The sequence below is a fragment of the Rutilus rutilus genome (assembly GCF_951802725.1).
Source record: "Rutilus rutilus genome assembly, chromosome: 18".
Classification (NCBI taxonomy): domain Eukaryota; kingdom Metazoa; phylum Chordata; class Actinopteri; order Cypriniformes; family Leuciscidae; genus Rutilus; species Rutilus rutilus.
The window spans coordinates 3,590,140-3,602,601 of record NC_140231.1 but is presented as its reverse complement, the minus strand read 5'-3'; the positions used below and the strand labels follow the sequence as shown (position 1 = coordinate 3,602,601).

General features: G+C 35.2%; 2 protein-coding genes across 6 annotated transcripts in view; both read left to right on the top strand.

The window, feature by feature from the left end:
- oatx (organic anion transporter X) overlaps window positions 1-5,555 on the top strand; it is a 28,996-nt gene extending 23,441 nt beyond the window's left edge. The window contains exons 8-10 of the mRNA XM_084386892.1: window positions 967-1,075; window positions 4,528-4,734; window positions 4,847-5,555. Coding sequence (XP_084243018.1) covers window positions 967-1,075; window positions 4,528-4,734; window positions 4,847-4,991 — 461 coding nt within the window. The 3' untranslated portion in view covers window positions 4,992-5,555. The remainder of the gene's footprint in view (window positions 1-966; window positions 1,076-4,527; window positions 4,735-4,846) is intronic.
- Window positions 5,556-7,229: 1,674 nt separating this feature from the next.
- Window positions 7,230-12,462, top strand: part of LOC311276888 (arf-GAP with Rho-GAP domain, ANK repeat and PH domain-containing protein 1) — a 31,270-nt gene continuing 26,037 nt past the window's right edge. The window contains exons 1-3 of one of the 5 annotated variants that reach the window (XM_084386884.1): window positions 7,230-7,345; window positions 8,450-8,547; window positions 8,747-8,808. In XM_084386884.1, coding sequence (XP_084243010.1) covers window positions 7,328-7,345; window positions 8,450-8,547; window positions 8,747-8,808 — 178 coding nt within the window. In that variant the 5' untranslated portion in view covers window positions 7,230-7,327. Of the gene's footprint in view, window positions 7,346-8,449; window positions 8,548-8,746; window positions 8,809-9,592; window positions 9,676-11,431; window positions 11,569-12,462 lie in introns of those variants that run through there. The other 4 variants (XM_084386885.1, XM_084386886.1, XM_084386887.1 and 1 more) reach the window with 4 other exon arrangements.

Here is a 12,462-nt window from a genome sequence, read left to right as displayed (position 1 = left end):
TGACATTCAAGTGGATGTTACTTCGACACAAACATTGCCTTCATGGCAATGGTGTTCCCTGATGGCAGTGGCTTCTTTCAGCAAACTAATGCACACTGCCACACTTTTTTCTTGTTTTCTTTTCTTTTACAGGGACCATGCGAGGCACGCTTGTCATGCCAGAGTGTAGTTTGTTGTAGTTTTAAAAATGTAAGTGTATTAAGTGTAGTTTCCATTAAGCTGCTAACTCGGCAAAAAGTGTTCAGGAATGGATTGAGGAACATGACAAAGAGTTAAAGGTGTTGCCTTGGCCTCCAAATTCCCCAGATCTCAATCTCATTGAGCATTTATGGGATGTGCTGGACTAACAAATCTGATCCATGAAGTGCCCACTTCACAACTTGCAAGAGTTAACGTATCTGCTGCTAATGTCTTGGTGCCAGAGACCACAGAACACATCAGAGCTGTTTTTGGCAGCATGAAGGGTCCTACAGTACATGTTATTAAGCAGGTGCTTTTAAGATTGTGGTTAATCAGTGTATTGTCATTTTATAGCATATAAATGCACTAATTATTTTTGATCAATAGACAAATTCAGCCTTATACTATTTAGTACTGATCAGAGGTGTAACTGGTTGTTGAGTATATTTGAATGTACAGTACACATGCTGTCTGTTCTGCTTTAGCTCCCTAGTCACAAAAAAAATTAAGCTGATCAGGCAATGGCGCAAATATGCCCCCACAAAATCTATGCTGAATCCATGCAAATGCCAAACAAAAATTCAGAACGTGCAAATCCAGATAAAAATGTATGCAAATAATACAAAAAACACAAAATTGTATTATTTCCCAAGAAACAAGATTTAGCTAAACGTTTTGTTAAATGTCTTATGTCATGTGAAAACACAAGCTACAGTATCACACACACAGGTGTGTCTAATCTTAATAATTCATACTGACTGGTAATTAAGCTTTTTGTCATTGCAGATATGCAGTTTACAAGGACAGCGCTTGCCGTTATTGGGAAGGGCTTCACGTCATCGTCCTTTACTTGTGTCTACCTATTTACTGGAGAGCTTTACCCTACTGTCATCAGGTCAGAATAAACATAAACTATAGAATCCTCTTGAAGCATCCAAATGTTATAGTTTAACCATTAAGCAATTATGCAACTATGTACAATATAGTCCCATGGAATCTTGCACCATAATACCATTGTATATGAATATAGTGGGCTATTCATTCAGTATCATGGTATTGTTATCTTATACCATCACTGTTAAATGGACTGTACAGAACATGGATATTATAGTCCTAAATATAAGTGCCACGGTATAGTAAAATCGTCTCGGTTTCAAATGTAACCCTGGTTCCCTGAGAAGGGAATGTCCAGCCCAGCTTCACTGAGGGTCCGTTTACACGACACCATTTTCAACTAAAAACAGAAGACTTTTTATGCGTTTACATGTCATTTACACGACAACGGTATTTTGGTGGCTTGAAAATACAAACTTTTGAAAAAGGGGTTTAAAGTGCAAGTTTTTGAAAATGACATCCTTATCATCACCGTGTAAACTACAAAAACGCTAGTATGTGAAAACGGTGACGTCATGAACATGCGTAGGCCATAGAGTGGTGCAGGTATGACATCACTTTGTAGGGCAAAACGCGGAAACAAGTTTGCATTTTAGCACTTCCGGTTCCATCGTCCCGAAGTCAATGGGTTTTTGGTTAAATGGCTGAAATAAGGTATGTGGTGAACACAAGCTTAAGACACTTTCATGTTTTATTCTACGACATAAAATACATCAATATTACCCCACTCCTGATTTTTTGAAGCTGTTACATGTCTTGATAAGGCAGATGCTAACAAGTGGCTAAATGGGACTACAGAGGATGTCGAGGAGATTAAACGTCAGCACAATTATAACGTTAATGATGCTGTGAAAGCGGACTCTTATAAACCATTCTAACGTAAACATTCTGGGAAAATGTTTTTAGGTAACGTCTGAAAGAGTTGTCGGTATCTTAGTGACGGTGACGACGTTGAATTCATGGTACCGTGGTGTAGTTCCTTTATACCCTACCTTTAGCTTTTTACTTCTGGCGACTGCATTTAGGCTTCAAATTTTATAAAAGTTGTGTTCATCTGTCATCATTATCTTGATAGACAAAACTTGCAAGTATCATAAACTTTTTTTGATCCAAAAGCCTATGGGAAAATCCTACTGGGTTTTGGTCGAGGGAACCAGTGTGATGCGAACTACCGGTTGGCCTACAAAGTGACGTCATGCCTGCACCACTTTATTGCGTGTTAAGCCTAGAGGCATTTTTTATTTTTTTTTGTAAATGAAAGGATACAGATATTAATAGTAAGAAATAAGGGGGGCATACAGACACCATCACAAGTGGATATAAGAATTACACAAATTAACACAATTTAACATTTTGTCATCATGAAAAATTAAAGGTTCCTTATAACAGACTCAAGGATGAAACATGTTTTCGAAGCCTTTGTGTTCAAAGGTTTTTACATTTTCTTAAAGGAAGTAAAACGGGACTTTATATCAGAGGAGAACATTATAAACTTTAGATTACAGTGACAAAGTAATAATACAGTATTATCAAGATCAACATCATTAGAATGAAAAGCGGATGAAAAAATGTATAAATTAAGTCATTTGTGTCTAGGCATACGTGCGTCCGGCTCGAGTTTAGGGGTTTAGGGGTTGAGTTTAGGCACAACCTAACGCGGGGCTAGTTGTAACACGCTTGTTTTAAATACTTCCTCACATGCTTGGATGACGAAACTTTGTGTACTAGTTACCATATAAACACTATATAGAAAAAAAAAATCCGCCAAAATAAAAATTTTTTTGGAAGATATCCATAGACATTTACTAAACTATAGCAAAAGTAAATTTCTTACTTAAGTTAATTTTTCATCTCTATTTTTTGTGTTTATTTAAAATAAGACAAATCTGATATTATTTTAATCTCCAAGATGTTATTTAACAGTTGAGATAGTTCTTTAATGCTTCGCTAACCAGCAGAAGACACTAGCAGGGTTTAAATCCCAGTTGTGCAGGCGGGGCATGTTGTCACACTGCGTTACAATATGCCCCTATTAGAAATATGCTATTATATTCTATACTTTTATTAATTTTATTGAGAAAACGTGAGAAAAAGGTGAATAAAAACATGAGTCAATGTTCAGAAATTACTCATTATTTTATTTGTTTTGAACTATGTTGTATAGCTGTGTTTTCATGTGTTCGTAGTCAAAACTCAAAAATGAGTTTATATTTAATTATTAAAAATTGCCATTATCTTATATGAAAAAGTTTTTTAATTGTATTTTATTTAGAAAATATTTTAGTTTGTTTTGTATATTTTTTTTATTAGATCAGATAACATTTTAAGCTGTCATATGGTCATGTTACAATGTGCCCCTCACATGTTACTATGTACCCCACCTATGGGGCATGTTGTCACATTTCACTTCCATTCTTTCAGGCTATATCCAGAAAAAAAGTATATACTGTATTAATAAAACAAAAACACATAATTGTAGTAGACATGTGGGAAATTAATATGGGAAAAAATAAATACTCTGAACCATAAGTAGATTTACACAAACTGAGAAAGTCAAAAAGCGTTACTTTGTGCCACGCTCTCCCCCTGTAAGCGTATGTGCGCAGGCGCGTCGTCTTTCTTTACAAAGTGACATCGCCAATTACTTGTCTGGCATGAATAATACAGCGTTATTAGTTATGTTTTCATTACATTGTCATCTGTACAAAGAAAAAACTTTTCCGTTTTGATCTCATTGTTGTACATACCCTGAGGTGTGTGCCCTGTCAGCCAGCATCATTATCAGCATATCAGCCATTATTCATCATATCATTCCCTATCACCGTCTGTTTGCTGCTATTCCCCTGTTTACTGTGTGTCTGTTTAGTGTTTGTCTGGATTCGCTTAATACCTTCTCAGTGTGTATTTACTGACAAAGTGAAAATAGCATATTTTCTTAGCGATGGATGCTATTAACACTTAGTGCAAATATATATTCTATGTACACTATGTAAAAATAGCAGCATTTTCTTTGTAACAACTATAAATAGTAGTTATATACTATTTGCACCTCTGTATTTTAGTACATTATAAAACAGTATGCAATAATAACATATTGAGTGTAAATTATTATATTTATTAAATAAACGGCGCCTTATTAGGACAATAAAGCCCTCCCGACACCTACCAATAAACACTTTATTGTTAAATAACCGCACTTTAATTCCACTTTTCACATATTTTCTTCATATTTATTGAAAATAAATGCCTTTCCAATCTGAAAATCGCCACTGCCTCTGATAAATTACAGACTTTATTTGTACTTTTGTCTAGCCCAACCAGACATTGGTGGGTGGAGTTAGAGTAAATAGCTTCTACCAACAAAGAGGACTATTTGCTCTTGGTGTAAATAAACACTCCGAAATTTTATGCAGCCTCTTCATTGTTACTCCAGTTTTCATGTTTGCTCCACAGGCAGACTGGCATGGGCTTTGTCTCCACCATGTCCAGAATAGGATCCATGGCCGCCCCTGCAGTCCTGATCTTGGATGAGATTATGCCGGCTCTGCCTAGCATTATATACGGGGGATCCGCTGTAATTGCTGGTTTAATAGCCTTTTTGCTTCCAGAAACCCACAACATTCCTCTGCCTGAGACCATTGAGGATGTAGAGGAGAAATGGTAACGTCATCTGTTCACATGATCAGTCTCGATAACAAATCAGATCACGTGATTACTAAGTATCGGTTTCGCGACTTCGTATAACACTGTACTGTACATTTCGCTCATACAGGGAAAAGAAAAAGCAAAGTCTTCAGGAACAGACACAGAGTGAATCGCTGAACTTGCAGGACTTCAAACAAGATGGAGGAAAATATGAAGAGAACAAGTCTCACCTCCATCCACTGTCAGAGAATCCAGTTCAAATAAAGGAATAGTTATTACACTCCGAGACGGTTGATGTTGGCTGTCTCAATCTAGACCAATAAAACTGGACTACAGCTTTTTTATTATTATTCTTAAAGGAAAATGAGAATGAATTTCTGATTGAAAGCAGCTGATTGCTTTAAAAGTGAAGTGATGTATACATTACATAACGCACTCATTGTTATTCTCCAAAAGTGCATAGTTTATTTATGCGACACTAGCAGTGTATTGCGTGATAAACAGACTGAAATTTGAGTCATTATTCACCTGATAATCTTTAACTGTTTTCTTTTTTTCCCCCTTTCATGACTTTGAAAAATCATGAGAAGTTGAAGTTAATGCGTAATTGCAGGGATTGATTTTGTTCAGATTTTAAAAGGCACAGATAAGTGAGAAATCTGATGTTATTATACAGTAAAGTATGCAATTATGCTCAGTAATACCTAATGGATGATTATGTAAAATGTGAGTAATGAAGGATCTGCAGTCATTATGTGAAACTTATGATGCAGAATGATTCTGCTTTTATTGTAATAACTAAATGTTGGTTTACAATAAAGCTCAGTTCATTAGCTAATGCGTTATCATGAACTAAAATCGAGCAACACTTTTTTACAGCATTTAATGCTGCAGGTTAGTGCAAATTTATTCATTCAAAAAGTTGCCCTGTGTATCATCACCTTTATTGTAATTTATTAATTTATATATATATATATATATATATATATATATATATATATATATATATATAATTAATTTATGCTCATTCATAATACATTATTATACTATGAGGCTGTTGAATGCTTGAATCTGATTGGTTGACAAACGTTCTAAGGTGTGCAATTATTTAAAGTAGTTCCAGGCAGGTCTCGACCGCATTACAGTTTCTTATATCACTTCACCAAATGATTTCAGTTATTTCAAAGGTCCTTACAGCCAACAGCAAAAAAAAAAAAAAAACAACACTGACCAAGCAAATAAATAGTAAACAATAGGATAAAAACGACAAATTATATCCAGTTTTCTTCTTTTTTTTTTACCACAAAATTAAGTTTTTATTATGTATGGAAAGTACATACTCACTCTCTCTCTCTCTCTCTCTCTCTCTCTCTCTCTCTCTCTCTCTCTCTCTCTCTCTCTCTCTCTCTCAAACGAGCAAACATGTACAGTGCATTATTTTTCTAATAATTCAACGGCCCGTCGTCATTCCTTACTTTCTTTATGTTAAAAATGTATTAGAAAAAAATAAAATGTAATGCTTTGAAAGTTAAAAGTTTTTTTTTTATATATATGCTTTAAGACAAACCATGTGTAAATTCATAAGTCGACACCATTGCTGAGTATTTTCTCCTTAAAACTGCAGTGAACCAAAGACAGTCTCAAAAACACGCTTTGAAATCGCTTTTGTTTCTGACGTCACAAACTACCTTGTCACCAATCAGATCAACGTGTGATCGTCAACAAGTGGATCTCTGAGCTGAGTGAGTGAGTGAGTGAGTGGAGGCGGGGCTATTTTAAGGCATGAAGAAAGGAAATAAAAAATTTAATATGTAATTAAGGTAATTAAATTACTGCAGGGAGACTTTAAATAAGGTTTTTCTTTCAAATGAGTTACATGTACAATTATTTAGACTAAAGGACTAAAACCAGGTAGTTCTTTTAAGAATCTAAATTTTACAGTTAATTTAATTGGTATCACCTAGAAATTAAAATTAACAATAGGCCTACCTTATTTTGTAACACTATTTAGCCTATTTTTATGCCAAGAAAACGTGCATAAAATGCACAGTGTGTGTAAGGTAGGCTACAATTGTTAAAGTGACTATTATGAGTGATCGTGTTGATTTATTTTCTCTGTAAATAAAGTTGCAAAAATCCTCTGTGAGGGATTAGGAGAGAGTTTTATGAGGGTTGGCATAGCAAAAAATAAACTGATGTCCATGGTTTAAATTGATCTAGTCTACCATTCACTATTTGCACATTAGATTTTGGATAAGTTGTAGATGGCAATATATAGTGATGTAGCGCGAACAAATATTAGTTATAAAAAGCTCTTGCATAATTTAATTCGGAGATTATTTGGACTGAAATTCTAAAACACACTTTGTTCAGGCGGCCTTTGAATGAGGTGAAAATGACAACTTTGTCCATACGAGCAGTTCAGCTTTCATTTTACTGCAGGCTATCGCGTCATTTGTCTTTCAGTTCTTGTCTAGTAGGTTTAAGTTCACCTGATTACATTATAACCCAACCCACATGCGCGAGACTGAGTGACTGAGTGGAGAAACCGGTAATACTCAAACGTCAAGTCACAAACACGCTGTCTTACGTGACGTATTCATTCTTCATGAAGAACATCACGAAGGTAAGTTACATGGTCTCTCATATAGAGATGCTATTTTTGTTAGTCGAGGTTTTATTTCATTAGGACAGTTTTTCATAGACTGAAAAAGTATGTTTACATACAGCAGTAAAACTAGCTGTCATATCAAATGTAGCCTAGAGCACTATAGTAACCTATTTGTAAGGATTTTTAGGGATATTATTAGATTTTAGTCGTCGTCGTAATAGTAGTAGAACAAACACGAAGCGTAGCCTACAGAAATATAGAATAGGCTTCATAGAAAATGAAATTTCGACCTGAAAGGGTCCAGTTGAGTTAGATTTGGTGGCGCTAATAAAAGTTTTTGTTGGGGTTATAGTCTATTTTATAAACTAGTTTTAGGTGCTGTTAATAAACGAGTTTTATATCGCATTATAGCCTACTCATATATCGCCACGTTATTTCCGCTTAGGAATTTACAGTATTTATATGAGAAAGATTGTCGTTTTAACTAAAGGGGGCGCTGTAATAACAGTGACAAACAACATGACAATATATTCCTATAAACTTTGTCATTGGAAGGAACAAGGAATAGTCTACTGGTAACAACTGAGAACAGTTATTGTTTCATAAATGATACATTTATGAACTTAAAGACTAAAACCCTGATAAGTTTAGCTTGCAGCAACATTTTGTATTGTCTATTAAGGTGCAGTTATCCAACACTGTTGTGAAATACAGTCGTTTCATATTTAATTATATGACAATCAAACACTGAATGTATTACATTATTACGTGATATATTAAAATATGTAACTCAGAAGTTCAATAATATTTGCCACTCACTCATCAACACAAAAATATGTACAATATAAGTTATAATTCCCTTGATACACTTATTATATTCATAAATATATATAGTGTGTGTGGGGGGGTGGGGGGTGAATTCCCCCTTTGACCAACCTTTCGTTGAAGAGTGGAAATAAATCTCTGCTAAATACGTCATGTTTCTAAGAAACTGAAAGGCAGTGATCACTGCATACTTGTTATCACTGAATGCAGATCTTGATGTTTAAATTCTTGGCATTTCTAACATAGTCATGCAATAGTCTAACGTATGTTATGCATTATATTTTTTTGCTGTAGATGTCTGTGTCTGATCCACCTGTTCCCATACCTGTGCCAAAGCCACGATCAAGATATTTACTCAGAGCAAGTGTAGGACAAACATCATTTACTGACAGGTGAGCAGATGCTGTAAAGTCTTAATCAGAAAACAAGCTTACCTTCCTTTTTATGCCTTAACACTACAAAGAAAGACATTTCAAAAGAAACAAAGAACTTGAATTTTCTATCAGGAGTCTTATCCTAATCCAGGATATCTAATATCAAGAAATCTTTATTGGAAAGTCAATACATTTACTATACTTGAATATCTTACAGAGATGGCGTTGGTCAGATGCCTTGTCCAGAAGTTCAGGTTGATGCACAGATGAACTCTGAAGGTACTTTTTATTATGTGTTTATTTATTTATTTTTAAACAAGATATCAGTAACATGTTTATCCTATAGTATTAGTCGTCCTTAATACATTATACTTAAAATATAAAATTTTCCTTCAATTGAAAAAGAAAACAATAATATATCATGTAAAGTGGATACAGAAAGTCGCCACAACTTTCTCAAAATATTCACTTTTTTTTTTTTTTATCCCTATAAAAGATTAAAATGAAAACAGCCAAACAGTAACCCACAATATTTCATATTTCAGGAAATCAATTAAATATAAAGCCATAAAATAAAAATTTACATTTAAATTATTTAGTTTATCATAAGTAGAGGTGTTGGATTCCAGGTTTTTCTGCGACTCCCACCGTACGTGGCACACTTTCTGTGTAATCCAACACCAATGACTCGAAATGTGAAAGGGATAGTTCACCCAAAATGAAATTAAGCCCATGATTTACTCACTTTCCATAGACATCATGATCTTTATAGTCTATTGTACAAACTGTATATTCTGTCACCTAAACCTACCCATCACAGAAAACTTTCTGCATGTCACATTTAAAAAAAAAAACCCCAAAAAACATCACTTAGCATGATTTAGCTGTTTTCCTCATGGGGACCAGAAACGTAGGGAATACCCGATTACTCAATTCAGTTCATGAAGCTTTCTGCTAACGAGCTGATGATCTGAATCAGATGTGTTAAATTAGCGAGATGTACAAAATGTGTGGAGCATTGTGTCCCCAGGATTGAAAACTACTGCTTTGCCAAGTCTGTCCCAAATGGCTTCATTATGGGTGCGTCTCAATCAGCTCCTGTGTTCAGTGGTCAGGGCACTGATCAGGGAGTCAGCCATTTTAAAGGTAGGGTAATAGAAGTGGTCTGAACATAAAAAAATACATTTTTCATATAGCTTCTGTGGAAGTCTCTGGACCAAAAAATGATGGTGTGCCGCAGGAACAGGGTTGGGAAACACAGCCTTGGTCATTAGTTTCTGATTAATCCCACACCTGTTTCTGTTCTGGTTAATTAACTGTTGAAGCACTTATACAATCCCAGTATTTACAGTTGAAAAGTTGCATGTTATCAAAAGAAGAACGGATAATCTGTATGCCGTCTTTATCAAAATTAGAAAGAATAACTCTTGGAAATTTAGTAGGCAAGGGTCATGTATCTGTGTACTATAATTTAATGGTCAAACACAGTACTGAATCAACATTAAATGCCTGGAAAATGGATATACTGGAAGATATAGTTGAGGCAGACTGGAAAGATGCATGTCTTAAAGCACAAACACAGACAATAAATACAAGGTTTAAATTACTTCAATATAAATGGTTAATGAGAACCTATATAACACCTGTCAAACTTCGTCAAATGTCTGGTAATATTCTAGATGTGTGTTCTTAAATGCTTGGATAATAAAAGGTACATTATATCATTGCCTCTGGGATTGTCCAAAAATACAAAACTTCTGGAAGGAGGTTATTAAATGTATGTCAGACATGTTTAACATTGAAATTCCTTTGAACGTAAAACTTTGTATTCTTGGAATATATCCAATGGACTTTATACAAACATCAAGACAGATTCAATGTATAGACTTTGGTCTGCTTCAAGCCAGAAGAGCTATTGCATTATGCTGGAAGAGTATGGATGCTCCATCCATGAAAATGTGGATAAAGGAGATCTCAAACTGTATCGGACTGGAAAGGCTAACTTATATTGCTAAATGCAAGAGGAAAGACTTTGATCAGCTGTGGGAGCCATACGTAAATATCATGTAAACTGGGAATGTTATCATGTAATTTGGGAATCCATTCACATGGATCTGCGAAAACGACTAAAAACGCTGTATTCTGCTGCCAGGCCAGTAGATGGCGATGAAACGCGATAGACAGACTGAACACATCATATGCATGTGCATGACCTCATCCTCTTCAGAGATTCCTGTTTTTGTTGTTTACACGGAGACCGTTTTCAGAAACTTGCACTTTGAAACCCATTTTCAAAAGTGTATGTTTTCAGGCACCCAAAACTCTATTGTCGTGTAAACGAACGGCCAAAATGCATAAAAATGTTTACGGTTTAAGTTGAAAACGGTGTTGTGTAACCAGCCCCTTAGTTCTTTGTCTGGTATTGTCTGTCTACGGTTTAACATGCTTGTGTTCTCCTGAGTTTCTCCCTGGATTTTTATTTATTTTTATTAAAGACTCTTTATTTCTCTGAAACACCAATGAAGACAAATGTTGACAATACTCTTTTGATCACATACAGTGCAGCTGTTGTGAAGCTACAAAAATATATAAAGAAATATAAATACCATTGAAATGTGTAAAAGTCATCAATATATCTCATCCCATGCAGTGGCTTTGTATATTTTCATAAATATATTCTCATAAATGTCAGACATCAAAAACCACGAACAGAACAACCAACAAATGTAGACAATAACCAACATTTAGCAACTGAAACTGAGGGCTATAAATACACATGCAAACACCAGTGACTAAATGAGACAATTAAGTAGACACAGGTGCAACACATGAGAGCGAATCAGAAACCATGGCAACAGTGGAACTAGGACAAATGAAACTGAACTGGGAACAGTGCAAACCTAAACACAAAGTCAAACTCAAGCAAAACACAAACACAGATCCAAGCTTACAGCATCTTGCCGGTTCTTGCATGTCTCGTTAGCCGACATGGCAAGTTTGATTAGGAAGTGATGATGAGATTTCAAAGCATCAGTATCAGTGAGTAATGACATCACACAAACCTGTTGTATTGAGTATACTTGGAATATTGAGCATGATTCACATGATTAGATTCATGGTGATTTTTCTATTTTTACTTTCATTGTTACAGAGCTGAATGGAAATTGTTGAACATTCCTTCTTTTGGCTTTGGAATGATATAAATGTGTGAGATGACATTCACCCAAAAATGATTTACTCATGTTGTTCCAAACCTGTATGAGTTTCTTTCATCTGTTGAACACAAAGAAAGATTTTCTCCCTATGTGGTGAAAATCAAGGTTCTGTGAGTGAGTGGAGGCGGGGCTCATTTGCATATTCATAGAACTGTGCATACTAAATGAGGCAAGGGTGTCGAGTTACATTCAAGATATTTTAGGGCATGAAGAATTTTTTTTCAAGGAAAAAAACCCTTAAATATGTAATTTTAGGAATCAAAGGTGAGTTTTGAGGGACAAAATAATTGACTACAGGGGGACTTTAAAGAGTTGGTAACCAGACAGTTGACGGTAGCCATTGAGTATATATTTTTTTCCTACTATGGAAGTCAATGGCTACCGTCAACTGTTTGATTACCAACATTCTTTTAAAAATCTTTTGTGTTCAACAGAAGAAAGAAACTCATACAGGTTTGAGGTGCGTAAGTGATGGCAAAATTTATTTTTTGGGGGAACTATCCCTTTAAAGCAGTGGTCAGTTTAGCTCCAACTCACTCCTGCTTGGAAGTTTCTAGTAGTCCTGAAGAAATTGATTAGCTGGATCAGGTGTGTTTGATTAGGGTTAGAGCTGTGACCCTCCAGGAATTGAGTTTGAGACCACTGCTTTAAAAAGGGCTTCTACTGCTCACAGCCACAAACAAGGCAAACCCTTATCAAAGTGTGCAAAAGGTATGGA